The sequence below is a fragment of the Thermobia domestica genome, chromosome 3 (genome assembly GCF_964235325.1).
Source record: "Thermobia domestica chromosome 3, izTheDome1.hap1.1, whole genome shotgun sequence".
Taxonomy (NCBI): Eukaryota; Metazoa; Arthropoda; class Insecta; order Zygentoma; family Lepismatidae; genus Thermobia; species Thermobia domestica.
In genome coordinates this window covers 167,799,796-167,826,387 of record NC_137456.1, presented here as the reverse complement: position 1 = coordinate 167,826,387, position 26,592 = coordinate 167,799,796, and the positions used below count along the sequence as shown (strand labels likewise).

The 26,592-nt window shown below is 33.2% G+C and overlaps 1 protein-coding gene across 1 annotated transcript; it reads right to left on the bottom strand.

The window, feature by feature from the left end:
- Nucleotides 1–323: 323 nt before the first annotated feature.
- LOC145682015 (glycine receptor subunit alpha-2-like) lies at nucleotides 324–26,272 on the bottom strand. Its single transcript, XM_081753619.1, has 10 exons — nucleotides 26,177–26,272; nucleotides 18,856–18,866; nucleotides 16,300–16,403; nucleotides 13,521–13,588; nucleotides 9,242–9,352; nucleotides 8,597–8,697; nucleotides 4,931–5,013; nucleotides 3,776–3,913; nucleotides 1,203–1,462; nucleotides 324–344 (listed from the first exon to the last, which is right to left on the bottom strand). The coding sequence occupies exons 1-10, from the start codon at nucleotides 26,270–26,272 to the stop codon at nucleotides 324–326; spliced, it is 993 nt and encodes a 330-aa protein (XP_081609745.1).
- Nucleotides 26,273–26,592: the final 320 nt, after the last annotated feature.

Below are 26,592 nucleotides of genomic sequence, written 5' to 3'. Positions count from 1 at the left end.
CAAGGATCTAATGTCTGTACTCTATATGAGGAAGTGTGGAGGAAGCGGTAAATTGTAAACAAGCTCAACATTTCGTTTTGAGATGTTCATCACATTCTTATTACAAAAAGGAAAGAATTTTAGAAATGAAGACTAAAATCGAACTGGGAGGTCCAAATCCACCACAACAAAGCAGGGATAATTTATTAGAATTTGTCTGGAAGAAATCGAAGATTAACTGCTCCTCAATTCACCGCTTCTTTAAATGAAACATACGAAACTCGAATGTTCAATATTATGGTTGAAATGTCTTCTGTTCGTTGATTTAAAAGGACGTGCGGTCGTTAAGAAACCAAAATTAACAGCTAGAATATGAGAAAACAGATTAAACTAGACAAAAATACACAAAAAATGAACTTATAGACCAATAGAAGCAAGTCATTTGGAAGAGGCATTTAAATTTCAGTTCTTTGGCTCTAATAAAAGGGTGTTTGTGCGCCACTTAGTAAACGATAGTACTGTGTGCTGTGTCAACTACGAAACGCTGACAAGATTGCATAATGATTTGGAGACGTTTTGGGCGATAAACTTGGCAGTTTGGTGAAAATAGAGGGATTATTATTATTTAAAAAAGGATATTTATAATTTCTTCAGGACTATACTAAACTCTTTGGGCAAGATGTTATTGGTTAAATTTCGTATATCAACAAGAGAACGATTCAAAGAATGCTTCTGAACTGTACAGCGGATTGCTCAAACAGAAACAGGACAGAGGATTAATAAAACTAATAAAATGGCCATTACAATGGGGTGAAAATCCGGCTTGTAATTAGCATCAAATAGTTCAGGGACTATTTACACTTGAATAGCACATTCTTTAATAAATTTATCAGTAAGTATCAAAAATTTGTAAGAAAGTCATTAAAAATTAAGGTAGCTATTTTGACGAGGTTAATTTCTGTATGTTTGAGAACTTATTTTCTAATTTATTAATTTTCTGTAAACACTGTTTTATCATATAGAAACAAGGTTTCTTTCTATTAATAATTTTAAAGTTGATTTTTCCCCACGTTCGTTACCTTTTCTTAAAGCTTCCAAACTTCTGGGTATATATATTATTTTTTAATGTTGTAGAAACTGTATACCTTACAAAAGTTTTTGAAATCATTTATCGCGAATACTTTGTTTTCACTATTGACATAATTCAAACAAAGACTAATTACCATACAAACAAACATCCAGATATCAACAGCTTTAAGGTAGGAGACAGGAGGCAATGACTTCTGAATAGACACAAACTGTGTACTGAGAGTGAGAAGTGTGGTTATCCCAAGAGTAACACGAGCTGGAACTGCGCTCGTTTCTATCCAGAAGGACATCCAAGAGATAATTACGAGAATAATAGACGGAAAATATATTTGCCACAGGTAAAACATATATCTCCTTTCCAAGAATACTATAAATCCAACACAAGGCATTGGCTCTGAAACAACATTGAAAGAAAAGGAAATAAAATAAATTAATCTTAGTAATTAAAACCATTATAATATCGAGATATATAACACAAATCTACATTAACTTAAAAATATGAGTAAGAGCATAATATCCATGAAGGAAAGTGCACTTACGGAAGTGAATAGGAACTCTTCAAGAGGTGTAACGTTATCCGTCTCTTAAATTTTAAATGTATTAAGACAAGTGCAAAAGTATGTTTATCACTGGTGAATGGTACAGCTTTTTCTCATCTTTCCAATACAGAGATAGTCACTTTCACTCATGTAGCCCTTCCTAATTTTGGACGTGATAGTGAAGATTAATGCAACACTATTATTTGAAACTAAGCATGAGTAAGAGTGATTGCATAAATATATTATAGGATAAGTGTGAGTAAGAGAGAGGGTAAGGATTTAAATACTATTTGATGGGAGGGTGGGGGCATCAATATTACTTTAGGACTTTAGGACGAAGGTGATTCTAATGAGTGTGTACGAGGAAGTTGCGTAAAGGTTAGTAAAAGTGCCCATCTCTTTCCATATATATATATATATATATATATATATATTGAAGCTACAATATTCATAGGTGTTCATAATTTCAAGAGATGAATGTCGGAACTTTGACGTGAGAAGAATGTTTAGTCTTCGCTCGAAAAAATTGAGTCAATCAAATAATAATTCTTGAACGTTATTATTATTATTATTCTGTTCCGTCATTATTGAAAATTTGCAATTGGAAACATGTTGCTAAGGAATAAGCTAAAGTTCCATTGGTAATAAATGAACTGAAACATTATTTTTTAATTCTCGAATCGACCTGTAATGGTTGGTTTCAATTGCCCTTGGATAAAGTCTAAATATATGTCACAAAGTTGCAACACCCATCAGTTCAAATCTATGTCTAACAGTGAATATTGTAGGTGTGAATTACTGTAAATGAAATTATCGGAAAAAGATATGCTATTCTTTCGTAATTGTCAAACTTTTACGTTTAATTTGCAATATCTTACTTGAATATTTACTCTCTCTCTCTCTCTCTCTCTCTCTCTCTCTCTCTCTCCACACAGGTGCATGTTATATCATATATAACAGCAAATAGATTTTTTTTTTTTTTTTACATTTACGAAACCAATCCAGTCTTATATGTATACCTTCGATATTGTAGATCATTTACAATATTGAAAAATACATTAATGCTCAAGATAATCGTATTGGTTATTTCTATAATCTATAATAATTGTAATAAAAGTGAGTGTGACATAAGGGCAAAGCTACGGAGGCAAGACATTCGCTAAAAAGGAATGTACACACACACACAAATGTCAACTTCATTATTGGCAACACTAATTTTTTCCAATTGAAGCACAAGACAATCTATGGTTCTCTTCAATAATCTTTGCGGTTGTAGTGTTGGAGACCAAGGTTGTACTATATTTTGTACCACTGGATCCATTTATCCGAAATCTGACTCCTTTCAATTTTTCCTTGACTTCAACAACCAGACACAAGTCGCATGAGGACAGAACAGAACTTGAACTGGACGAACCAGAAACTCTTAATGGCGTAATGTAAGCTCTGCGAGAACTATTTTTATTATGTGAGAGGATTGGATTCCTCACCAGGTAGTAAGCTAAGAAAATTTGATCCCAATCTTCTGCTGGAACGATTCAAGAATTGATGTAAGGTTTACATTGATGATTGCCCCTCCATCAATAATTCCGTAACTAGTGGCTCTTGACAATTATCGAAGAGTATCTTCATTTTATCTGCACCACTAAATTTCATTATATTTTTGTTTATATATAACATTAAGATTCACAAATGAGAGTCTATGTTTAGAATTAACATTGAATTCAGTTTTGAACTTAAGTCGCTCAAATATATAACCTATTCTCCAGTATTTAAAATATGTTTCCATAGTACTGTTAAAATATAATATTTAACCACTATACTATTACAAATTAATTAACAATAAAGATTATTAAGTATAATCTATTACGCTTATTAAATAGGGAACACAGGCACTCACTGGTCCCCTGGTGCGTGGTATTGCTGGTTCGATCCCAAGAAAACTAAGTTTGTTTTAAGAGCATCGTGTCCATGGGTTTTCTCGGAGTACTCTCATTTAATCTAACATTCTCATTCCATCGTTTTTTTTTTATCATCCACTCGTCTTAATCTTCCGTTTTCCTTAGCGAAAAGAGCATAATCTCGGGACGCTAAACTGAAAGATTTCATGTCATTTCATTTGTACTATTAAATCGGATCTACTATTTCTTCTCACAAAAGTATTGACAAACCTTCATATACTCCTAATGCCCAGGCAATTGTGCAGTTTAGTTCCTTTACTTCTTTCAAGTCATACTGTGGCAATGAAGATACTTGTTCGCCCATTTTAATGTCATTCATATGAAGAACTACTTCCGTTAAATCAAAATCTGAAATCAGAAAAGGAAAAGAGAATAATAAAAATAACAATTTGGGGATTGGAAATAAACTTGAACAAAGCAATACTTAATAAGTTTATAAGTTTATGTACAGGCATTTAAAATATGTACAAATTACAATTCATTTCCGTTGATTCAATTAAAGTACTAATACATAGGTAAACTTTGTCATGCTTATGCATTTAGCGTGCATGCTTCTGGCGTGAGAGAACTGTGCTTCGATTCCAAGGGAACTATTAAACGTCTCATATAACATTAGCGCTGAATAGGGATGGTTACTTCACACCAAGAAACAAACTAAAATTTGAGGATTAATTCAACTAGAAGGCGCCGGGAAAGCTCCTCTAATTTTGAAACAATTTTCTCATCATATTTACTTTTGCTTCATTGATTTGAATACTATCAATTTGCCAAATTTCAGCCTAATTTGCCAAATTAATTCTTCCCTAGATTTTAAACAGCTTGGAAACAACCTAATGAATTTAATATTTTCTTGAGAACATTCCTAAATGATCAGATTTTTTCAGTACAAGTTTGTCATATTTAAGATAACTCACTGACATTGTACTTGATTGCAGGGCCAAGGTAGCAATGATCACGTTTGGTGAAAATATTCTCGAGTTCAATCAGAATCTAGAATCTATGTAAGCTTGATATATAATATATAATATTTTGGAAAGGATATTCCCTTTTTCTTTTGCTTTCTTGGACCCACCAAATTTTGCATAATTATTTACCTGTACTAATTAGTCTTACTGAGCCTATGTGACAGCAAAGTTTAAAAGGTTATTTCATTTTCTTTCTTTATTTCTTCTAATTTTCTCGTCATGTAGCTAATACGTAGTTTATTATATCTGTAAAATATGTATAATTCATATTTTCCACATAAATGTCCTTATAATATGGGTTATATTATGAAATATTTCCACGTTGTATGCGTACTAATACGTAACATGGAGCGGTCCATAAATACAGTATGTTTATTTTTGAATTTACCATGGTACTCACATGTTTCAAGTTCCACTGTGCAATTCTGTTCATCAAACGGATAGTTTCTAAAATCAAATTTACATATTGAAGTTATCATATATCTGTAATAGAAGAATATTGAAATTATATATCCAATTCATGAAAGAATTGATTATGTAAAAATATTGCAACGCACTTACGTACTTAACTCATTTTCCTTTGACTGAGCGTTAGTTTGTGTTCTGTACAATTCCTTTCATCTTCAATGGTTTTGTACAATACTCTGTACAGTATAATAGAAATGATTAGTATCTTATTAGTGTCTAACATAAAATTAGTTTCGATTGTAATTTTATGAGGCATTAATTTGTTTGGTTTGGAACAGACTACATTTTTTATGGATAATAGAAATGAATTATTTTCTGATTTAAAACGCTGTATTATTATTATTTTCTGTTTTTAGTGCTTTTTTATTTCCTACTTTTCAGTTTTTTGTTGAAATCTGCTATTGTTATAGATAAGGAAAAATGAAAGTTTTTCTGCATATGTACGAAGATCAGAGGCTCAAGACGTTTCCTATTAAGGAATATCTTATTCGTAATGAATACAAATCTTGTATCAGTAAGTATTCAACTAAATAAAATAGCTTAAAAATTGAAATAGCTTGTGCAACATAAACTTAACTGCATTTACGTGCAGGTAAAATGTATATAGAACAGTAATCAGTGTGATTAAATTCAATGTTATATATATATATATATATATATATATATATATATATATATGTGTGTGTGTGTGTGTGTGTGTGTGTGTGTGTCATAACAACATCAGCTTTCATTTTACTGGAAGGATGATTGCCAGTGTTGAATTCAGGATATTTTAAGAAGAGTGATTTATATATATTGATTTATATATTTTCTCTCTCGCTCGCTCGATTTCTCACGCACACACATAAAAGCACACATCATCTTTTCATAAAATACTAAACACATTTACTTAAACCAATTTTTATTACTGAAATGTGATAGACTATTCAGTATATCATTAAATACTCTATCACTAAAGAGATACCATGAGTTTTTCAGAACTCTCCTTAAAACATTATTTTAATCTATCCCTTTTGGTTATTTCAACCATATACTCTAAGTTCATTCTTGATGTCAATGTAAAATAACAGAACTTTTGCTCTGCAAATATTAAAGAAAAATGAAATATATTTTAATTTTATCATATACATGAACATAGGCCTCTATGCTCTGATAAGCATTGGCGCCGAGTACATGGGGACAGGACAAAAGACCGTGTGCCCCCAAAGACTTTGTCTGCTTAGGGGAATTACCTCCAAGGAACTTGCCTATAGAAACATTGTCCCCCAAGGAACTTAGCTATAAAAGCATTGCCCCCCTCCAAAAAGAAACTCATCGCTAAGGGAAAAACAAAATAAATACTTGATGGTCAGTATGATGGTCATATCCATTTTTAAAAATCCTTGACGTGGATCCGGTTGTATTTATTGTCATCGGGACAAGTCAAACGGAAATCTAAATGCAAAGGTTCTCACTTAGATTTGAATTTTTCTGTATCCACTCAGAAGTTTTTAATCTGGTACAGATTACATCACTATTCAATTATTATTACTGTTGCTATTATATAATGCTTAATACATTTTATTAAAACGCGATGCAAAGTTTTTGCTCACCTATATCTAATATGATAGTTTATTTTCGTTAATAATTGAATTGATCGCGAACAACACATGAATCCATTTTGTACAGGTTGAGATATCACCTTTTTGCAGTTAATCTATAATTCAACGCTATGTTTATAATGTTATTAAACTCCTGACTCCGGTCTTTCCTACACATAAAATCGCATATAGACCTACCCCTAGAGAATCGGAAAATGTTTGTAAATCAATTTCATAAAAATTAAATTATTTTTTTCAATTATCGATGTATTTAAAAGATAGTTGAACCTGACAATGACTTCAGTGATTTCTGCTTCGCAGAAGTTGCGACTGAAGAATGAGCCATAGCTTGCACTCTAACTGGGTTATTTTATCATTGCGGACAAATCTTACCTACTTGTCAATAAAAGTTGACTGTAAACCTCTCAATTATTTAAATGATCGCTAACTGGAATACACCTTTTTCGATCGATATTTATTAGAACTTCTTTCTTTCATTTGATATTAGAAATCATCTTCTGACTTTGTTCACCAAATTTCTATACATACTTGTACATACAAATTTCTATACATATATATACAGTAGGACTCACAATTTATTGGCTCAACATATTATTATATAAATATATACGAGCATGCACACACTTAAGCTGCTCACAATGGTAATTAGTACTGCAATGGAATTTGGAAAACTCGTACACGCTTTCACCGCAGGGGACCAGGGTTTAATTTCCGGTAGGAGCTCATGTGGTCCAGATCCCATGTTAAACTATAGATCCACGTCTCATATCTCTCAGTGCTGAAAGGTACTCTAACCTCAAATTAACCTACCAAACCAATAAATCCTTTGAGACTGTACAATATAGACATTACCTTGTAAGTCCATCAGCTAAATGAAGAAAATACTTTATTTAAACGAATAAATTGATGTTAATGGCGAATAAAGAACGGCTTGTGTTTTCAGGATTATTCAATGAAATTTCCTTTATTTTATATTGGAGCGTATTCTTCACTTTTGAATAAATATTCCGAATTTAAATCTTATACTGTTTGTTAAATTTTTCTTCATAATTAAAGGAACAAATTAATGAACCACAAGGTTCGTAATATGACACTGTGAAAGGCTAGAAAGGATAAATTATATCTATATTATTTGTTAATTGAAACAGTTAAATGTTACATATTATTTGGTGTAATGATTGTTCATAGATAATCTTTTATCGGTTAGATTTAACCGATCAACAACAAATGTTTAGCAATCTTCCTCTATGCCTCTACTTCTAGAAACTTTATGATAACAACTTTTTATGAATAATAGTCATATCTAAAAATAACAAACATAAGCTTACATGTAAAGAATTCATTAAGATTGAAATTATCGTAGGCTTAGTTAAATAGGAAACGTTCAGTGCACAAATGATTCGTGTCAGTTTTGGTACTTTTGGACATATTTTGAATTTAAGATCTTTATGTGTAGCTTCTTTCAATGCTTATCTTCTATCAATGCTTAAAAGATTCATGTCCAGATATTGTAAATAACCCTTATGTTGTTGAAAAAAAGGTGTTTACTTCTCAGGTATTTAAAACCAGCGTATAAACTTCCTCTTTTTCTCGCAACTTTGATAATTGTACTTAGATGTCTTGTGCTCTGAACCCCCATATATTTGCAAAAGGAATTTCTGTACATAATATACTTCAAAAGATGATAGATACGTCAAAATACGCACCATGGCAAGTATTGTCTCAATTTTTGTCGTAGCTGTTGATGGTTCATTTTGGTTCTTAACTCTTCAATAAATCTTACAATACGCATATAACATACATTTGTATATATAACATAATAGTATATATATTTATGATCAAAATCGTCAGTTAACTGCTAAATGAAAATCTTGAACAATTCTTTTCCACGTTATTCCACAATCCTCTCTAATATATATATAGGAGCAGCAATTAAGTGACCATAAATTATTATAGAAATATAAAAGTCAATATAAGGAATATTAATGTCAACCCACCTATCATATCTAAAAATTAGTTTATTCTCATCTATGTAGGTCAAAGGTTTATCAAGAAGTCTACCGAAGATTGTCCATTGTTTTACATTTCTAAAATGTACCTGAAATTTTAGAACAAACCAAAATTATTATTTTAAATGTAAGTGAAAAATTAGTCATGCACAATGAAATAATTATAAGAAAAGTCCATGTTTTATTTTTAATAAACTTAAAATTGTGCAATATTAATAATATAATCAATACTAATTTTATTACTACATATTTCATTAGAAGAATTGAAATGCCATTACAACAATCCTAAGCTCTTACAAGAGGTCAAAGATACATAAAAACAATCAGTGGTTGGATGTTGAAGTAACCTACGTGAAACAAAATTGTCACCAACAGAATGTTTTGAATTAGTCTTCAAATTATGATCAAATAATATGCAATATAGTACCAGTACTTTTGTTTACAGTACAGCTACTTTAGAGAGAAACAGACAATAAACGTAGTGGTTGCTGTTGTCTTTGGTCTAACCTGTAAGTTGAAATGTTTCTCCGTAATTAGGTGTACTTATGGACTAGAAGTGGCCTTGCATAATACTAGAGAGTTGTCTATTGAGTTTTGTGTTTCCATGTGTGTTTTTTTAATTTAAAAACTTACATCAGGTTTCCAAAGTTTGTTTCCCTCGTCTTCTGGCAAATACACATAATCTGTTAACAACAGTCTGCAGTCGTACCAAGTCAGTTGTAAAAATAAAGTTAACTCCAGGTCCTGTAAAATATATGTCATGAATTTTGTAGCATTGGCGTTAATTTTACAGTCATTTATTATTTGAATAACCAGATAATTCTTGGAATACCTTAATTATAGCAACAATATTAACATATTACTACTTATTACTATATTTTCTTATTAATTTATTACTTTATCCTGTTTTGAGTTTCAAAGATGCAATTTATGTAAGTGTTTATTCAAAATAAAATATTTCCTCACGGTAGATACGATTCGACTCTAGTTGAACACTGTTTCAACGACCACCATTGGAATAAAGCATATACTACTAACAATAAAATGTATCCTACCTAATTCTTTATAAAATGATTTACACGTCTATAAACATTTTACTCAAAAGTTACTTATTCAAACATAATAAGTTATCTTTGTCTAGTTTTCTTGGCTATAGGAAAAATATTGTCAAGAAAAAAAGGTGGAATGCAAGCATTTTTAGATTGATAGGATAAAGAATGAAGAAATTAAAAATACAGTCGTTAAAGAATTCAAAGTTCACAAGAAATAGACACAGTAACTAGCTAGTATTTTAAATTTATAGTGTTGTTTATGTGCATCAAGTTGCAGAGGAAACTACATAATATTGTTAAAAACAACACACCAACATGGACAAAAAATACCATGTGCAATTGAACATTTTTTAAAAAATAAAATGTGATCTGGATACAGAGTGACATCTTTCGATCTTAAATTTCATTTAGTTAAAATAGATTTTAATTTTGGCATGTGATTTTGATAGTAACTGAAACATAACAATTCGTGTCTCCGAATAATGACAAAAAAGTGCTCTAGCAGATACGTACAGCACTTTAATAAGGTGCTAATTCCAGAAATAAGCTCTTTGCGTCCATAATGAAAGATAAGAGTTTAATAGTACTGTTATTCCGTTTATCTTTTGTCAATTTTCAGTAAGACAGATCGATATTTATGTTTACGGTACCTGGTTAAAGTTCTAACGTGTAGAATCAATGGTGGATAAGAGGGAGCCAGCGATGCCCCTGCCTTCCTTCTGAAAGAGTTTACAGTTTCTTTTGGTATTCCGGATTCAGAAAGTAAGATCAAGATTGTGCCTTCGTCTATGACGACCTCATTATATGATGACAACAGTCTTGTCAAAGTTAGGGACTATGACAGTGATGATGACTAGTGACGTCCCAGACGATGAACAGAAACATAAACAGCAACTATTGCTAACGAAGATGGGATCACCTACAACTGTTGGAAATTGCCACCGAGAAGCAAGAAAAAGCTAGCTTATTCTAAATGTTGCGTTTCATGATATTTCGTGTCCAATTAATTTCACCAGTTAATGATTGAGCTGAATCAACTAGAATTGCAGAATAAAGAGTGTAGTTTACCAAAAGATATACTGAGAAAAAAGAACCTATGTAAGCATACATAAAAACGTGGGTTATATGTGTAAATCCTGTGATTTTTGGACTTAATGTAAAGTAAACGTAAAATAACTTAATGTAAAGTATATTTTATACGTATTTTCCATATGTGTTCCAAGTAAACGTACATTCCGTACGAATGGAAGAACTGTATATAGGCGGTCAGGATCTCACATACAGATGGACGTATGTAACATATAACTTAGGTATGTAACATACGTATATGTACGAGTATATAATATACGGAAGACTGTTTGATGCCATACATCCTGCAACGGCATGGTGTAACATCAAAGCAGGAAAAGTATGTAGCATGTGGATAACATATGCTCCGTACTGATTTTTGTAGTAAACATAAAGATTCCGTATATGTGTACAGTATACCGCTGTCCGGATAACGGATTTTGTTCAGGACATTCCTTTTCGAAAGACTAGCTTGAAAGAAAAAGTCCAAATGGGCGAAAGGTTTCCAAAATTTGATTGTGTTCTTCTCACAGAACAAAGCATTTGCGTTGACTGTAGCTTTGACCCTCGCGGGAGAATGAGAGGAGCATTTTTGTACCGCTAATGGTTTTGCAAATTAAGTAAAGTCAGAGGGAATAGGACATGAAAACAGCTCTAGTCACAGGTCTGTTTTCTGTACACGTAAAGACATAGAACGTCGCACATACAAATGTGAACTGATCGATGACAGTCTACAAAGGCAAATGAAATCCTCGGCCAAAAGTTGTAGAGATGTTTTAGAACTTATCGTCTCACTTATCCTTGTACTTGCAAACTCAAACCTTTCCATTCATGGCTACAAAGAGTCTCTAGCTAAAATCCGAATTTGGAAGACTTTTTAGCTCTAATGAAATTTCTATTGAAATTTGATCCAATCATTTAAAACAATCTGATTAACCTTCTTGGAGGAAAAGTTCTCCAGCATATACTTGAAACTACGAAAAACGAGAAATACTTCCGTATTATATTTGATTCAACTCCTAGCTGTTCTCATGTGGAACAGTTGTCGTAAATACGATTTGTGGAGATACAGTGAAACTCAGTTCAAATACTAGAACCATTTTTATTGATTCCATTACTATTGGTAACCAGACTGCTGATAGTATTTCTGCTTAGATATTCAATAAACTTTAGCGTGGATTTGACATTCACGATTGCAAATGTCAAGCGTATGACAACCAAACTACAATGGCCGGTCAATGATCTGGAGTTCAAATTTCGACACGGAATGCAAACCTTCCTTGACAAGGATTGTTTATCTTTTTTAGATCTACTCAAAGGTGGAATAATCTTCAAAAGTGCGTCAAAATTGGCCTGAAGTTCGAAAGTGACACTCGATGGAGTTCAAAACCAGAAACTGTGAAGGTACTTTCAGGCAGCCTTCTTTCAAACATTCATTCTTTGTTTTCCTTGTTTTATTTCTGATCGGAAGTTCTCAAATTCAAAATGTCTGCAATCTAAAGATATAACTTCCCATCACGCTCTTATTCAGTTCGAGAGCATAGTGATACAACGGAAACTTGAAAACTCAACCTGCCGGAGTACTTCATATATGTAGCAGAAGAAAAGTACAGAGAATTGAAAGTGCTACTAGGAGCAAGCTATAGAAGAGGAGTATGCATGCCTGGAGCAGAACGAAATGATGAACCTTGACTGCACAAGAAGAAATGAAGTGTTCAATCAATGAAGTTCTTGATTAAATAAAACAAAGAAATGTGTGACCGTTTTTCCCAGATACAAAACCTAAATGATAAGTTTGGATTCCTCTTTTAGAATGCCGACTTTGTCCAACAGCGACCAGACGAAGATGGGAAAGGCTGAAAGCTGGTTGTTCTAATTTGTATTATCGTATCTCAATGTCCTCGATCATACTAGTATCATCAAGACATCATTCGTGCACTGAGATGCATAGAAGAAGTTAAAGTACAGCTGCACTTTTCCCCATAATGCATTCTGATAAATATCTTCTATGGGTCTTGAAGCCTAGTCAATAAGTGTTAGGCAACTGCATAGCAAATTTTGGATACACTACCTACATCTGTCGCACCATGAAACCTTCGTTAAAATGAAGCTAATAAAATCGTATTTACGTTCCATTACGACCAAAAAAGGACTTACAAATCTGGCTGTAATATCCACGAATCATGAAACAGCTTCAAATTTAAATTTTCAGCATGGTGTCAAAGGACGAAAAGTTTCGTTCTAAATCTTAACGGAAAAACAGGTTAGTGATATAGTAGCACGGTATGAGAATAACATCTTATGTACGAGTAACAATATATGGTGTTTATATACATACTGCATATAAGCCACATAAATCTGCCCCAAAATTTTTAAAACAATTAGAAATACTAAGGTTAAAAAGATGCTGTCAAAATCTCCCTACTAACCTCCATGTGGTCATGTTTGGTAACGGAAATAAGAGGTCTTACAAATAGTAGCAACATGCGTTTAAATGGATTTGAAAACTGATTTCAATGAATTTCAAATTCACCAATCGCCAGTTTGGCATAGGCTGCATCTGAACGTTACATAAACCAGAGTTATTTTTAGTAATATTTATTGATTCCGTGACACGACGTTCAAAAATGATTCAAATAAAATAATTTACTGCAAAATAAAAGTCTACCCTATTTAATTTAATTTATTATGCCAAACTTCGAGTCGCTAGGCACATACATTTCCTATTGATTCCTCTATCAGGAAAGTACATTATATAATTTATTTACTCACTTTTTTCAAATAGTTCTTACCATTTCGTCCTCTCTTACATTTGTTATAGACAGAAGGGCAAAGTCTACCGTGACATTTACAGGATTCCCTGAAACATATGAAAATGTATTACTTAAGTCATTATTTTGCTTGATTATTATCATTAAATTGTGTGTCACGTATCTGGACAATAAGATGAAATATAGGCGGTTCCAGGATTTTGTATTAAAGACCGAAAAAGTCTCTGATATATTTCCACATGATAGAACTGCATGCACTTTCCACACCTTCAGTTTCTAGGTTTAAAAAAAAAAAGTAATATAATGAATAATGAAATGAAAATAATATAATATTCCTCTTTATGCTATTGGTTGCGATCGCGACAGTTAACGAAAACAAAAAGTAAATTAAATATAAGAACGCTAGACAAGATTATACGGCTCTATACGCTTTACAAGTTGAACTTTGAACAAATGCTATGGCAAAGAGGAGAAAAGTGCCCCAGATATTCGGTAGGGAAGTGGTAAATGAGCGGCCAAAACAACGGCGATTCAGCAAATTTAGAAAACAGCGATAAATACTATTTGCAACTGAAACCGGAAAAGCATAACAAAATAAAAGTTGTGTTGAGTTGAGTTGATTTTAGTTTAGCGTCCCTTTCAGCAGCGAGGCTATATGAGACGTGGACCTACTGATTAACATGGAATCCGAACAACATGAGCTCCCGCCGGGAATCGAATACGGGTCTCCCAGGCCAAAGACGCGTATATAACCGCTTAGATAAAAGTTGTGTGTAAGCAGTTCTTGCAAGTGTATAGTAAATCTGCGTCCCTCTTCATTACCACACAATATTGAAACTACCCTGTATAATTTTGGTTTTAAGAACTTTACCGTATAGTTTATGAATGGACTACTTGGATGTAAAGTGGCCAACCCCCCCCCCCCTCAAAAAAGGATCAAAGCCGTTATTCATTTCTTACGTGGATACTTCTTTAAAATATTTTGATAAAAAGTAAATTTAAAGATCATAAACTACATAAATATGTTTGAATTGCCAACTTACAAACATTAGTGTTGCATGAGGTGTTAAATTTCAAATTTCTCTCCTAGAAAATTTCAAATTTTGTCTTAGGCCACTTCACATCCTTGTGGCCTAAATATCACCAATGCTTACCATATATGTACTACTACCCATTATTATTATTCCAAAATATATCCAACAAGCATTTCTGATCATCACAGTTGTATTTCAGTGCAATAATCAACTAATCTAATTTATAATATTTCTATGTTCACATCTAGACACATTACCTAATTATATCCTCAACTCAGGTGTTCACAAGGACGAATTATCGTAAGTGAAATCCAATTCCAGAATATACGTATCTACTTATTAATGTAAGTGTATTAACAATAATACTTATCTCATACGAATATAAAAGTATATTTCCCCCGTTTCTTTAGAAACTACTTTACCGTAAGAATATAATTCGTTACAACAAACTATTGTCTAATTATTGATTAAATTATTGTTAAGTTCACCAACCCTAAACCTCAGTTTGAAACTTCTCTTCAAATGTGTATTTAAATTTGTAATTGCTACACGTTTATACCTAGGTATACAATTGAGATTCGTCTTGTTTTTGTGAATAACATGTGTACGTTTGAATCCCTATAGAAATAAAGCTATTAGAAAGAATAGGGATCAGACAAAGCAATTAGCTTTTCCTTTTCTACTTTCTTCTACTTTGGTGAAAGATATTCTGTAGTTAGATAAATTTCACATCTCCACGGATTAAAACTTATGATCCAAGAATCTGTTTTAATAATGTATTTTAAGATGGTTGATCGAAAATAAACAGATATTTGTAACTATCCATAACATTATAAAATGATTATTGAATGGTGTGAGAGGGGAGGAGATTGCTATCTATCTATCAGCCCAAAAGGATATTAACGTAACAACTACGACAAAATTGTTTAAATTTATTAAAACTTTATTGTTTATTACACAGTGTACACAAATATTGCAACATGGCCAGAAAACATTCTTCAGATTCCTACAGATTCCATACCTTTCCCAGGACATACTAGAATTTGGAAGTTCGTCCAGTAATGAACCGTTCGAGATATTACAATTTCATCCAGAGTTAACAACAGTGGAAAACATTACTTATTTGTTCAAATTCTGTTCCTTTTCAGAATTGAGACTTGGTATATGGAACTACAATTTCTTGTCTAAATTTTTACCGCGATTCTTAATTCATGATTTTTTAAAGCTATTTTATACGTTCAGCAGGTAAGAATATACCTATACAGGGACATTCAGCATAGATGTTTCATATTTTTTCGAGCTGCTGATAACGAATCTAGATCTGAACCTCCGAATTTGGAAATAATGTCAGAAAAAGAACTAAACGTCTGTACACATAAATCTAAATACTGAAGTTAACTTTTTTGGTTTCTTCTATACCAAAAACTTTAACTGATCTAGATTAATTTTCTATAAATATTACTTAGACCTCAGAGCCTATTGTGTGCAAAACTATTTAAAAAGATTGAGCCGTTTACTAATTCTGGTTTTAATTTTCTCCTAAATAGCTTCAACGATTTTCTTTCCTCAAATTACGTATATTAAATGCTTCTCAAAAGACCTACAATTTTTATGTTTACAAGAACAACACCGGTTGCATAATCAAAAAATTTATTAATATAAACACAGCATATTAATTACTTGGAAATAAAAAAATATATGAAGCATATAGTAAAGCAAGTCCACTACATCATATTTTGGAAAATTTGTAAAAATACTGGACTTACCATTTATATTCGGTGGAACCAAATAATCATAATCAGATGGAATTATTTTGCAGCTCAAGCGGCCATATTTCACGTCAGTACACTTAGGTTCTTCTGATATTACTCTAAAAGTAAAGAAACCAGATGGGCAAAATAATAATTGGAAAAACTAATGGAAAAATGTTTACATTTGTAGCCAATATTGTGTATAGAAAGAAGCACACTGAAGTTCATTTATAACTTATTAAAATGCATAATTAAGAAAACTAGCAAACCCGCACGTCCTGCGCAAGCGTAGGACACTATTGTTGTCTGAATGATAGAATATAATACAAAATTAAAAATGTTTATGGCTAGCAAAGTAGTTTTAATCACACGTTAATAAGATCTTAAATTAAAAATTTCTCGATAATTACTAGAATTTAAGACGTCTTCGAATCTAAGATACACCCCAATTTCGCTGGGTTAAATTAAGGAAAAATAGTAATAGGTTCCATTTTTACTATTACTAAAGCGCTCTTTGATATTGGTCATATTCGGTGATTTTTATATATCCCAATCCCCTTCCCGTGTTGCGGGACACGGCATGGTAAAATTATCCCTGGCCCGAATGTCATTTATATTGAAAATTTGATCGAGATTGGTTAGGTGGTTCAAGAGTTAAGTTCTATTTATTTTTATATGTTAATCTCCCCTTCCCCTCCCCCTCCAATAGGTTCTACCGTCCAAGTGAAAATATTAAAAAAAAAAACTTTCCAGGCTCGAAGATTTGTTTTATTTTCCAGGATCTATGTTAAAAATTTGATCGAGATCGGTTAGGTGGTTCAAGAGTTAAGTTCTATTTATTTTTATATATTAATCTCTGGCAGGTGAAAGTTTATGGGGACAACTAGATCAAAAAGTTATTGTAAACCTAACGTCAGCTGAATCTACGCCAAAATCGTAAGGTAAATGGAAAGCTACTTTAGCTAACTGGGTTAGGTTTCCACCTCTATCAATACAACTAATTTATACTATTATATGAAAAGTAAAAGTGGGTGACTCAACATCTCCCAGGCCATACTACCATAGGTATTAACTTGAAATTTGGAGAGAATACTCCCTTTGTCATGAAAATAAGGGATAAGGAAGGATTTTTGAAAATATCAACCTTAAAGGGGTAAAGGAGGGGTTCAAAATTTTCCCCATAAACAGTGTATCTCACGAGTCCCTAACGTTGGAGAGATGAAACTCGGCATATGAACTCTTCGTTAAAAATAGGGAAACACTTATTTCAGTGTTTTCAAAAATTCCGCTTTTAAAATAGAAAAGTTGGATCATTTCCACAATATCCAAACTTCTCTTTCTTTATTGAGAAAATGCGAAATGTGAGGATTAGTTAAGTTTGATATCTGAATTTCGGTATATAGACTTTTAATTTAAAATAAGGAAACAAGTATTTCAGCGTTTCTGACAATTCCGCTCCAAAGAGGAAAACGAGGGCAATTTGCCTATTTCAAAATCACTATCTACATCATTTCTTGTATTTCAACTTTTAATGGTGGATTTACATGAACTTATACCGATTTTATCTTTCATCTCATTCCAAACAATTTTCTGATTACTTAGTTCAAGCAATTAAAACCCTTTTCTAATATCAACGAATACTTCATATACTTCTTTCATTTTGTCGGAGAAGCTTTCATCTATTTTAATCAATGCAAACTAATTGTATCTTTGTACTATCTCTCCAAATCATAACTGTTCAACTTCATCCATATAGTCTCTTTCGTATCCCAAGCTGATTCTTTGCTTCGTGTTACACTAAGACATGGTTGTTAACACATTTTAGATCTATCAATATATAGTGTATCGCCCGATTTGAACAAAATTTGCACTACAGAATCTGTGCCTCTAGAGATTATTGTGATGTTAGTTTGAAGATTCCAAAAAATCGGCCTCTCTATACTGTGACTAATCAAATATGAAAATCTAATAGATACACAGCGCAATCGGATATTTTCAATTCAAGGCTTCACAAATTTTCAGCTCTACAAAAAACCTTGACGAACTTATCCACTATCCCTTCGAACATAACAAACGAGTTTTTTTTTTTTTTTTTTTTTTTTTTGTTTCGCACAAGAAACAAAATTTCTACTCTAAGACTTATTGAAGTTTGTGGAGATTATCAGTTCAATCTATTGCAGTTGCACTATCAACAACAGATGTCGTTTCCGCATATTTCAAATACAAAACTTTCCTGCTGTTTTGTTGGTATATTAGAAGAAAGCAAAAGCAGATATTTCAAAGTGAAACTGCCAATTTAGTTCTGATCAGTCTTTGTTATAGACGAATTGTTGATTTGAAAAGCGCCATAAGTCAATAATGTCAATAGTGCCGTAAGTCAATGATTTGTGACATTTCTCAACTCAGGGACACTTGTTGCAGCTCGATATTACACGAACTATTAGCATGACTTCTGACATATCACAACCCAACGTTGTAGCTACCCTTCAAGAATTAAAGCTCCATGTAAACTCATTTTCGGCACATGGCTGACTTACTACATTTCTAAAATCAGTGATTCAGATGTCTTACCTATTAGTTACCTACAAATAAAGGGAAGATAAAAGTACAATCTGTTATGAACACCCTGTATTTTTACGGATTTTTAACTCCTAATTTTTTCGTAAATAAAATGTTTTGTCCAAAGTAACATCAGGTTTTTTAGTCATATTTAACTAATTATTTTGTTATACTACTCCAGAGTAATACATATGTACTGTATATATACAGAGTGTTTCAAAACAACACCGACAACATTTGGGAGTGATTCATGACACCAAGATAAGACGAAAAGTATAGACCAACCTGGGAGCACAAATGCTTCCTTTCGGAGTTACAGACTGCCGAAAACATGAAAAATGAACTTTAAAGGTCCATGGCTCCAAAATTATGGGACCTGTAGTCGGATCAAGATTTCACTTAGGAACTAGTATGTGCGTTATCCAAAATTACATGTTTCAGGATCCTGCGGTACTCACGCAACAATTTTTATAGTTTTGCTACGTGCATATAATTTGAAGTACTCACCAACTACCTCTATAAAATCGTTGCGGAAGTACCGCAGGATTCTCAAACATAAATATTTGGATAAGGCACATACTAGTTTCTAAGTAAAGTCTTGACCCGACTGCGGTAGGTCCTATAGTATTGGAGCTATGGAGCTTTAAAATTCTTTTTTTCTTTTTTATGTTTTGGACAGCCTATAGCTTTGAAAGGAAGCATTTGTACTCCCAGGTTGGTCTATATTTTTCGTCTTATCTTGGTGTCAGGAATCACCTGCCAAACGCTGTTGGTGTTGTTTTGAAACACTCTATATATACTGTATATATTTGACAAAAATAATTGATAGTTCTATGTATATTTGAAGAACTATCGGTGTTTTTAAAGACTCATTTGGAACATTGCTGCCTGCTACTACATCGTTGAGCTACAAGAAAACATTCTATGGTCTCTTTCCATTTTCGTATCCAGAGCAATAAAATTATTTTTTATATAGTGCATTATTTTTATTGTCTCTAAAACCAAAAGAAGAATACTTACATATTCGCACATGGGCCGCGATCTGCAGATATAGACAATCTGACACTCACAAGGATCATGATACATAATGTAAGTACCTCAGACTTATCCATGGAAATATTTGAAAATTAGTGCTTGACTTTTCCGTAAATTCCGTCTTCAATCCTTTCCTTTTATCGATCCAAGTCAAAGCTTGCGTATTTTCTTCTGCTTTCCTACCATTTCATAAATTATGTTATTCAAGAGGGAAAAACATGTCATAAAGATAGCTATTTTAGTTTATTTGACAGTGTGAAATATTTATTTTCGAGTGTACATAATAAAAAGGATTTATATTCCTATTCGCATACTTGAAGTTTCATTGCGTACGTAATGTCTCTCAGAAACTTTCATGATTAATTCTTCTTTCATATTTGTACGTCATAAGTTCCAAAGTCAAATGTCAATAAGCTTCAAGTGCCATAACAAACATATTTTAATATTAATGTGTATATATATTGAGTTACGTTCAAAAGGATCTTAATTTATTTCAGCATAGTGAAGTATTGATAAGTAGAACTCAAGGGGGGGGGGAGTGTACGAGTTACGAAATATCCACCACATTGAAGAAAAAGAAAATAATATGCCTATTTTTATCTGCAGCAAAATTTCATGCTTTGATCTCAAGTCTTGAAAAAATGTATCCTATCAACATATAGGCCTCTACAGCTTTTCAGTGGAAAAAAGATAAGATATATTCAGTTTTATTAAAGGAAAATATTATATTTTAATTGTTTCATTAGAAAGTAGTGACAAGTGCTGAGGGCATTGCAGTGATGTTACTTTGCAATATCTCTACTGGGGTCATATATACAAATACGACGTATGCAATAATTAAATAGTACTCGAAATTACAAACACTTGAGTAATCATGTTACAAATTAAAGTACGAGGAGTAGTCCATTAAATAAGTTTCCCTGCTCTGGTATTGCCCATAGTAGTTTGTCTATAAAATTTGCATGTTGTAGGAACAGATACATATTTCCTTTCTTTCTCTACACAGTTACCATTTACATTAATAGATACTTGTCATAGCACTGCACTAGCTGTAAGAACACCTGTTCAAAGAAACACTCATCTCCTGTATATGGAAGAATTGCTGTTCTTCGTGGCTTGTAAAACACTTCCACTCAACAACTTTCTCAAAGGAGAAAATAGGTGAAAGTCATTGAGTGTAAGATTCAGACTGTAAGGGTGATGATCAATATATTCCCAACCAAAGTTACACTCATGTTCCACATTTCTTTGAGCTATGAGGTCTGGTCATCGAAAGTGAGTATGCTTCAAATTCATTAGTTTCACAGTACCACTGTACAAAAAGAGTTCCTTTTTCAAGGAATTCCAACAAAAGAAAGCACCTCTTACATCCCAAAGGGAAAGAAAATACCGCAACATCTTTTGATTTGCATTTTGATTGATATTATTTCTAAGAAAAAGTAGCACAAGTATTCATTTTGCTGTTAGCCCCATCAACATTATGGTATCCCTTTGTTCAATACAACACGTATTCTTTCAAGCGGAGAGCTGCGACCCCACAACCGAGGGCACGACTACAAATTTTCATTTTTTTTAATTTTTTTTAATTTTTCTGTTAGTCATTATAATTTGGTAAAGAAACATCGGGGTCTCATTTGGCTTGTCGGTAAGTCAAAAATGCAAACGATCAGTATTGGACCATCCTGTGTATAATCTCCTTCCTGCGTATTGCTTACTAAGTGCTCTAACTTCATTCAGTATACCTTAAACTACAGTATACGCACTTTCCTAATTAACAAGTTTCTTGTAAGTTCAAAGGAAAACTTTGACGATGCATAGATTTTCTAGGTAACCAAACTCAGAGCAAATGACTACGCGTTTAGTGTCTCCGATGGGGAAGGATGGTATTCGTCTCGCCTATCGCCTCCTTGAGATAAATATTCTGTATGAAATCGATTGTTTCCAAAGTAGTCATAAAGGCGAAAGTTAAATAGTATCTACTTGTTTCTACACCCACTCTACAAATACCTTCCTGTAAGTGTAACTGACAATTAATTAACTAACTTGGCATGCTGTTTCTTTGATAGCTATCCATTTTGATGTAATATAATTAAAAGTTTGTTTCAATAAAGAGAAAATAAATGGTATTTTCTGAAAATTCTCACTTCTTCACAATCGCAATTAAACACAAAAATCATTGGTGAACTCTATCTAGCTTCAAGTGCAACACTCTAGCTGTTCAACTGCATTATTTCTTAGATAACTAAACCATCATTGAAGTGAAACAAAAGGATCGCATACCTGGGTTCAACACAAGAAAAGAATCAAAAAGATGATTAGAAAAATGGAGAGAGAGAAAGGAAGATTTGTGCTGCACATGTAAGTAGAGTAAATAAAATGAGAAGTCATCACTTATCGTCTGTTGTAGTATGTTCCTGCTGCGAAGTTGTTTTAAATTCCTCTTCGTTCTCTTAGTTCCAATCTTCTACATTCCGATGGGGTTAGGTATTCCTATTCAGGCATAGTCGCGTAGACTTACAAACAATACATATTTCAATACCTTATTTTTTCCAACCTTGGTTGGGAGATTTTAATGCATTCACCGTACATCCCGGATCTAGGACCATCACATTATCATTTGTTTTGGTCTCTGCAAAACTTTTAGAATGATATTGAGTTAGTTTGAAACGAGGCCCGTGAAAACCATGTTTCACAATATTTCGACTAACTGTCAGAGCAGTCTGTACTCATTTAAATTTTGATATGCGAATTTATATTTCGTTTTAATAAAAGTATCGAAAAACATCTGCACCAACAGATGTTTGCGACTGATTAAACATAGTATTTTTAAATATAGTTTGATACTTTTGTTTCTGTTGCTCACAATATAGCGCGTTCACAGCACGGTCATAAGGAACAAGTTCGCAATGCACGGCAGACTATACACTAAAGTATCACTTTGTGTTTACACCACCCTTGTTTCACCACAGGTGCTAAGTTCTGACGTGGGTCCAACCATTGCTTACTGATGTCTGGAGTCCGATAGTAAGCCCATGTTTCGTCTGACGTCAAATTCATTTAATGAAACGCTAATGCATGGGATTGTTCAACAGTGGTTTGTAAAGTTCCACCCTTCGTAATGCCTGCTCAGGAGTGATAATTCAACATCGTCCATAAACCTTGTCATAGTTGGCCAGTATCCAGTGTATTAGTGATCTTCAGGTTGGCACCCAACATACGGGTGCTGACGCTCGGATTTGTCAGCTTGGCGTATAGCCCCCATGTTGATGGTGATGGATCTTTCTGCACTATCTTTCTCTGATAACTCATAGTCACTCTCTGAATTTCCTGATCCACGCCTTTGCTGCGTCGTAATTCACTGCACATTTCCCTTTCGCCGCACAGATGTTTCTTGCTGCTTCACAAACTGTGTGTTTCAGCTGAAATTCACACATCAGGAGCTCACGAATCAGCATTATATTTTGCTCTATATTTCAGATCAAAAAACTACCTGCTTCGAGACTAAAATCGCCATCAATGAATATTTTCAAGAGAAAGGATTCCTCAGTACATTGGTGTATTGGTTGCTGTGTTCCTGTCAACCTTTAACGTTTCCAGAGGTGTCCAAAGTAAATGTTTTGCCACAACGGGGAACTTATGAGACACCCTGATATGTATATATAAGAAGAAGTCCTAATTGATTGAACAACGCCCAGGCCAAGGCGCTTAAACTAAAAGCTTGAACTTTTGATAGTACATAGAACTTGTGACGCAAGGTACAACTAACGAAGGATTTTTGGAAATTCGACGGGGAAAGTAGGGAAATGGAGGTAGCAATTATTATAGTAAAATTGTCCATGCTCTGAATCTCTGAAGGGTGGAAACATAAAATTTGGTATATTGACTTCTCATTTTAGAAATAAGCGTGTTTCACAATTTTTTATATTTCCCCTATAAAGGGGAAAAAAGAGTGAGGCTACAATTGTTATAACAGGATGACAATATCATGAAATCCTTTAATGTTTCCAGAGGTAAAAGAGACATGAAATTTGACATTTAATCTTTTTATTTAAAATAGTTAAAGACGTGTTTCTCTAAGTTTTCTTTTAAATAATATTTTCCTTACAAAGGAAAAAAAATCACCATCATAGGATCCATGCTACAAAGTCTTTCTATAACCTCTTCGTCTTCATGTACGACTTTTCTGTTTTGGTATCGTCTATTAACTGTAGTCTCCTTCGTCCCCACCCTCTTTCTCCTGCCACCACACCTTCTAGCACGACCTTCATGATACAGTTTTATTTTTAGCCAATGCCCCAACCTGTTTCCCTTCCTCTTCTTAATAATGTCTAAAATTGTTCTTTTCTTCTCCATTATTTCTTACACCCAAGCATCAATCCTGTCTTCTCCTTATGCGAAGGTATCGTTGATATCTGGATCAAGTAAAAGTAAAGTTAATCGTTTAAGATATATGGTAGAAATATACGGTTGTCAGTATTCGGCAATCACATAAAAGAAATATTTTTGCTTCAGTGCTAAAGAAACAATCCATCTTTCAGCCATTAAATTCTAACTTCATCATCAATCAGTGTATTCATGCAAATGTGAAGAGGAGTTATTACTAGCGAAATGAACCCTTTTATTATAATAATACATGGCTCAAGTTAATGATGAGATTTCCCTCAAGAATTATAATTAATTAATGAAATGCGACATTTGAACCTACAAAAATATCCGCCCCTTTTTGTGTTAAGAACTCCAGGCTTCAGGCTAACACAACGAGTGTGTACGGGTGTTACCCCTCATCTAAACGATATTGGATGAGCAGAAATACTCTAAAGAACTAATACACACATAAAAACTAATAATAATATATGACTTAAGACTTTTTACACGCCTTCTTGCGAAACTGTTCTCCTCCCAGTGTACAAGAAAGTAGCGATTTAGTCATGAACATTTGTTTACTGTATTCCATAGTAGCCATCTCTTTAATGTGAATAAATTTGATAAATTGAAATTTTTCAGTTTAACACCTCATGATTATGTCCCGTGAGGTTAATTGAGACGATGATTAAAGTAAATGAATAATGATAGAATAATCGGTGAAATGAGAATGTGGGAGAAAACGGGAATACCCCGAGAAAACCCACAAATACGATATTGTCTATCATATACTTACTTAGTCGGGGATCGAACCAGAGACTACACGTACCAGAGGTAAACACTCTACCAATGAGCCACTGTGTCCCTCATGAATAAATTTGAGATAAATTTGATATATAAATTTGAGATATTGTATATTTGCAAATTATCTTAAATTTTAAGTCTATGGCTCTACTGCAACTGACATTTGTTTGAAAATATGAATGGAAATGACCCATAAAACAAACTTCGGTTTCGTTTACGAAACATTAACGGAACATTCACGATATTAGAAGAGATCTCCAGCTTATGTGGTACGGATATTTCAAAGGTAATCAGGCTATAATTATACTACGCAGTACGCACAATAGCCAATTTCTTGATACTGGATGAAACAAGACAAGTGGTTCTAAATTAATTTCGGTTCTGATTCCTAGAATGAGTACAACGTATATTAATCTATACGCAACCCGAGTGGTCATGGAGAAGTATATGCAATTTTCTACGTGTAAGTGTTCTCCAGTTGTTTTCAGTAGAACCAAATGTGATTCAAATGATTGAAATCCACATTAAAATTTAGATACGTATCCAGAAAACAAATGTACACTTTGTAAAAAATTATCCTCGGACCCCCTAATGTGATAGAATCCTTTATATACGAAAAGCAAGGTAATATTTCAGAGATTATTACCTACTTTACGAAGATTCAATATGGTCGCTCTTCGTGACAGATTTTTAATCAAAAGTTCATTTCCTCCCACACTCGAATCAATATGTCTCTTGTAACGGTCTGCTTTCGCAGCTCCGTCAGATCTCGAGCGAATGGTGGGACAAAGACGTGGTCTTTTATAAAGCTCCATAAAAAGAAATCCCATGGTGTCATGTCTGAAATCTCGTGGGCCATCCCAACAATGTTTCATCATCAGGACCAGTGCGACCTATGCAACACTATGGGAGATGTTCATTCAGATATTCTCTCACACCAGTATGGAAGTGGGGTGGAACTCCATTCTGTTGGAAAATGAAATCTCGAGAATTCTCTTCAAGTTGTGGTATCAATTACATCTGGAGCATTTCAAGATATGAGTATTCCGTTACAGTTCTTTCTGAAAAAAAAAAGGCCCATAAAGCTTCATTCAGTATATAGCAGTAATAACCTGCAGCAAGAATCTCTGACATGTTCAATGATTTGCTGAGAGTGTTCTGAATCCACAGAAAATACCATTGCTTCAAGATCTGACGCAGCTGCAATCACAGAAGCCTTTGCTCCCATTACAAGAGATAGGTTGATTCGAGTATTGGAGAAAATGGACTATCAACTAGATATCTGCCGTGTCACTAAGGGCGTCATATTAAAGGGCGTCTTTGTGAGGTTGTTAAAAAAACTTTGATGCATTACCTTGCTTTCGATATATAAATCATTCTAATATCACATTAGAGGGCCTGATAATATTTTTTTTTGAAAAGGATACATTCTTCTTCGGACACTCTGTATTAAATATTGACATTAGGTAGTGATTCATACAAGACAATAGTTGAAGCTATATCATCTCAAAAATGTGATGTGAAAGTGATGTGTCGTCTTGTGTGCAT

Excerpts from the sequence above, each read along its gene's own strand:
- LOC145682015 (XM_081753619.1), bottom strand. The coding sequence starts at position 26,272 with ATGGGAGCAAAGGCTTCTGTGATTGCAGCTGCGTCAGATCTTGAAGCA. Across the intron at positions 9,353-13,520 it reads ATGTAAGAGAGGACGAAATG|GACCTGGAGTTAACTTTATT; the intron begins GTAAGAACTATT and ends TATATTTTACAG. Across the intron at positions 1,463-3,775 it reads GGCATTAGGAGTATATGAAG|AGCCAATGCCTTGTGTTGGA; the intron begins GTTTGTCAATAC and ends ATGTTGTTTCAG.